The sequence below is a fragment of the Dipteris shenzhenensis genome, chromosome 10, assembly GCF_047967505.1.
Source record: "Dipteris shenzhenensis isolate YYH24624 ecotype China chromosome 10, Dip_SZ_1.0, whole genome shotgun sequence".
Classification (NCBI taxonomy): domain Eukaryota; kingdom Viridiplantae; phylum Streptophyta; class Polypodiopsida; order Gleicheniales; family Dipteridaceae; genus Dipteris; species Dipteris shenzhenensis.
The window spans coordinates 23,546,489-23,550,326 of record NC_141605.1 but is presented as its reverse complement, the minus strand read 5'-3'; the positions used below and the strand labels follow the sequence as shown (position 1 = coordinate 23,550,326).

Below are 3,838 nucleotides of genomic sequence, written 5' to 3'. Positions count from 1 at the left end.
GGACCTTAAGCTACACAGACAAGGATCTCGACCATTTGCATGGGACAATCTTGTAGGACTAAGTCATCTTGCCACTACCATACTTTTGAAAGAGGATGGAACATTGCAATATAAGCCCTAACACTAGTCGTCTATAGTACAAGCTCCAATGGAGTCCTACTATTAGATCCTCGTGCCACTTCCAAGACTTTTTGGATGACCGCTCATTGAATTCTTTCCAAGGGCAGAGTATCATAGTTGTTCATCCTCTGCATACACCGGTCGATCAGCTGCATGACGGTTGTCACAAACTAAGATTTCTTTCACAACACGTGTGGGTGTCCCCTTGGTGTATCAAGTATGGTATTATGCAGTAGCCAGTGTCTCACTGTTGCCACATAACCCATCTTTTTTTGGCACCATCACATCTATTCTGGTTTTGCATATGGATCTTTGCTTTGAAAATGTCTTGTATTTTCCAGCGCAAAGTATGCACAATTTTCCCAATTTTACCATGCTTCTTGTTTCACTCGCATTGCCTCGATCTCCTCTTTGTCCTCGTCCATGTGAGCATCTGAATAGATGTTTGACATCAAGCAATAAGCTGCAGCATGCTTTTGATCTAATCGCACTGAACGTTCAAAGGCATGTCTTCCAAGCTCCACATTACCCCACTTTCGACAAGCAGCCAACACAGTGAGCCATAACGTAACATCAGGTTGGAAGCGCATCTTCTCCAACACCCCTATAGCCTCGGCTAATTGGCCTGCACGGCCAAACAGATCAACCATGCAAGTGTGATGCTCAATTGCTGGAATGATCCCATAGTCTTTGCTCATGGCCTCGAAGTACTCCTGGCCTTTTTCTACTAGACCCGTATGACTGCAAACAGTAAGAACAATAAGGAATGTGACCCTGTTTGGCTTTATGCCTTCTCCTCTCATTCTCTCGAGCATCTCGAAAACAATCACACATTCTCCTAACTGGGCATATCCTTGAATTAGTGCATTCCATGAGATGACCTCTCGAATTGGAAGTTCATCAAACACTTCCTGTGCTTTAGCAAACGAGCTACATTTGGCATACATATCAACCAAACTGTTGCCAACAAAAGGATCTCTTTCCAACCCCCTTCTGGCAATCTCAGCATGTATTTCTTGGCCCTTGTCTGTTGCTCCTATGCTGCTACAAGCTTTCAAGCTGCAAACAAACGTGCCAGCATCTGGAGAGGTACCCTCCAGCTGCATCTGTTCGAAACAATTCAGAGCCTCCTCACCAAGCCCATGTTCCACATATCCCGCAATTAGTGCTGTCCATGAGACAACATCTCGAACTGGAAGCTTGTCAAACATTTCCCACGCTTTTTCAAAGGAGCCACATTTGGCATACATATCGACCAAGGTGTTGCCAAGAAAACCATCACTTCGCAGCCCCTTTTTGGCAATCTCAGCATGTATTTCTTGACCTTTGTCTATGGCTCCTACGCTGCCACAAGCTTTCAAGCTGGCCATAAACGTGACAGCATTGGGAGACACACCCTCCAATTTCATTTGCTCAAAACAATTCAGCGCCTCCTCACCAAGCCCCTGTTCGGCATATCCTGAGATTAGTGCATTCCACGAGACTACATCTCGAACTAGAAGCTTATCAAACACTTCTTGTGCTCTTGGGAGCGAGCCACATTTGGCATACATATCGACCAAAGTGTTGCCAAGGAAAGGATCTCTTGCAAACCCCTTTCTGGCAATCTCAGCCTGTATTTCTCGGCCTCTTTCTGCATCTTTCAGTTTGGCACAAGCCTTTAGTAAAGCCACAAACGTATGCTTGCTAGGATGCACACAACTCTTTTGCATTTTCTGGTAGAGGTTGAGAGCGTGTTGTGACTGCCCACATTCCATGTAACCCGTGATGAGAGAAGTCCAAGAGTACTCATTTGGATCAACCAACCCGTCAAAAACCTGCAGGGCATCGGACATGCTTCCACATTCCACCAACATTGGGACAAGGTAGTTCCCAAGGGATTTATGAGCTTCCATCCCACGTTTGCGCAAGTAAGCATACAAGCGCTTGGCATAAGCTAGATTTTTATCCTTTCTGCATTTCTGCAAGATGCGTATAAAGTCCTCGACTACAAGCGCCTGAGGCATTCGTTCCAAAGAGGTGACTGCCTCCTCTAAGCTCCTCACCTCCCAACTGCCGTTGTCACGTAGTTCTTGTGCTTTAGACGCGTTCAACTGTTTTCCAAACCTAACACTGCCCTTACCATTGCTGAGACTCTCTGCCAAGTTACGGCCTTCAAATGTAGTCCGGGTAGTCTGGGCTTGGCCAGTGTATGCTTTGGCTCCATGCATTCCCTTCCTTCTGGATTCAGTTTTCTCCAGCATGTCTATGACCCAAACTGGATTTTCGTCTATCCATATCGACTCCTTGGTGAATTTATACTTGAAATCTGGAACCTTTGGGCTTCCCTGTCAAAATAGGCAAGACAAGCCAGTATGAGCAAGTATTTCTGCAGCTTCACGTATGCGATTCGTTTTGTCGCACACTTACTTTGCTCTTTCGATTATCCCACCACGGTGAGGGATCTGTGAAATCCTCTTGCCGCAAGCGCTCTGTCCGTAACCCAACTGCGAAAAGCACGACTGCAATCAAAACGAAGTGCCAGAAGGGGTGAAGAGCCGGAGGATGAAATGCAAGGTCTGAAGGAAAGTACCTGAACACGAAGTGACTGAGGGAGATGAAGGAGAACCATGAAAATTGGACTCGAGGAGGGATATAAATGCAGAGGCTCGATGGCTTCCCCAAGATGGAGCAGCCATCGCCATGAGTATCTTCAGCCTTGAGGCTGGTTTCCCGCATTTCAGTGAGGTTTTATCAGCTTGTCAAATCTTTGCGATCCCAAATTGTTCTTCTCAAAGAAAAGCGATGGCCTTGAGGCTTGATGATGATGACAATGAGTATCATCATCATCATCATCATCATCATATGATAGAATGTGAGACTCGCGTGCCAGCCCTTTCTCGAGGACTGCCACCTCAAACTCCCCCCATTGACAATGCAAGTTCCACCTCAACTTTACACTCTCGTGCTTGGGTGCCAAAACCCAGCAATCAGTTCACCCGCAGTGGTGGAGGTGTGCGTTGGATCAACTCTCCTTCCATCGAACATCTCCCATCTCGATAATCGCCTCTTACCATTTCAATCAACGCCCCATTTGGACAGATGCCATCTATCCCCTCTCGACCCGGTCGCCGCAGTTGCTATGCACACCAATCGCCCAAGCATGGTCAAAAGGGGCCTGCATTAACATTGTCAACCTCAACCCCACGTCCATACCCCACCCATCCATAATATGCTACACTCACCAATCAAAAATATGTGGTGGGCCATCCACGCTTGCTATCAATGCTTCTTTTTTTCAAGGTAACTTGGGCCCCCGCCCCTTCTCTCCCATGGATAGGTACTAGGAGTGTGTAACGGCTCTCATGCACCCAAACAAGGGGTGGGCCATACATACGAAAGCTGGAACATCCACTATTGCATGTTGTTGCTCATGGTACCATCCTGCAAAGAGAGCCTTTGAGAGTTTAACTATGTATATGGGCCAAGAATGCACTCCTAATGAGTACAACTATGTATATGGAGTATAACTATGAATGTAGCAATGGGGACAGCCGAGCTCTTTGGTTATTTAAATGAGAGGAGCAAGGACTTCAAAGACTTCTTCATTGATGTAAGTACTCATAGGCAGGAATCTTAGCTTTAACTTTTGCTGCAACCCCTAAATTTATATGTTGACCTTTGAATTGGTGGTGAGTAAGAGATGCAAAGGGATAAGATGCATGCAAAGGCTCAATAA

At 46.2% G+C, this 3,838-nt stretch overlaps 1 protein-coding gene across 1 annotated transcript; it reads right to left on the bottom strand.

Moving 5' to 3' along the window:
* Positions 1–244: 244 nt before the first annotated feature.
* On the bottom strand, positions 245–2,900 carry LOC147897578 (pentatricopeptide repeat-containing protein At1g06140, mitochondrial-like). The gene is made up of 3 exons (XM_087380811.1): positions 2,693–2,900; positions 2,530–2,606; positions 245–2,447 (listed from the first exon to the last, which is right to left on the bottom strand). Exons 1-3 carry the CDS (start codon positions 2,802–2,804, stop codon positions 489–491), a joined length of 2,148 nt encoding a protein of 715 aa, XP_087236937.1. The 5' UTR covers positions 2,805–2,900; the 3' UTR covers positions 245–488.
* Between the last annotated feature and the right edge of the window lie 938 nt (positions 2,901–3,838).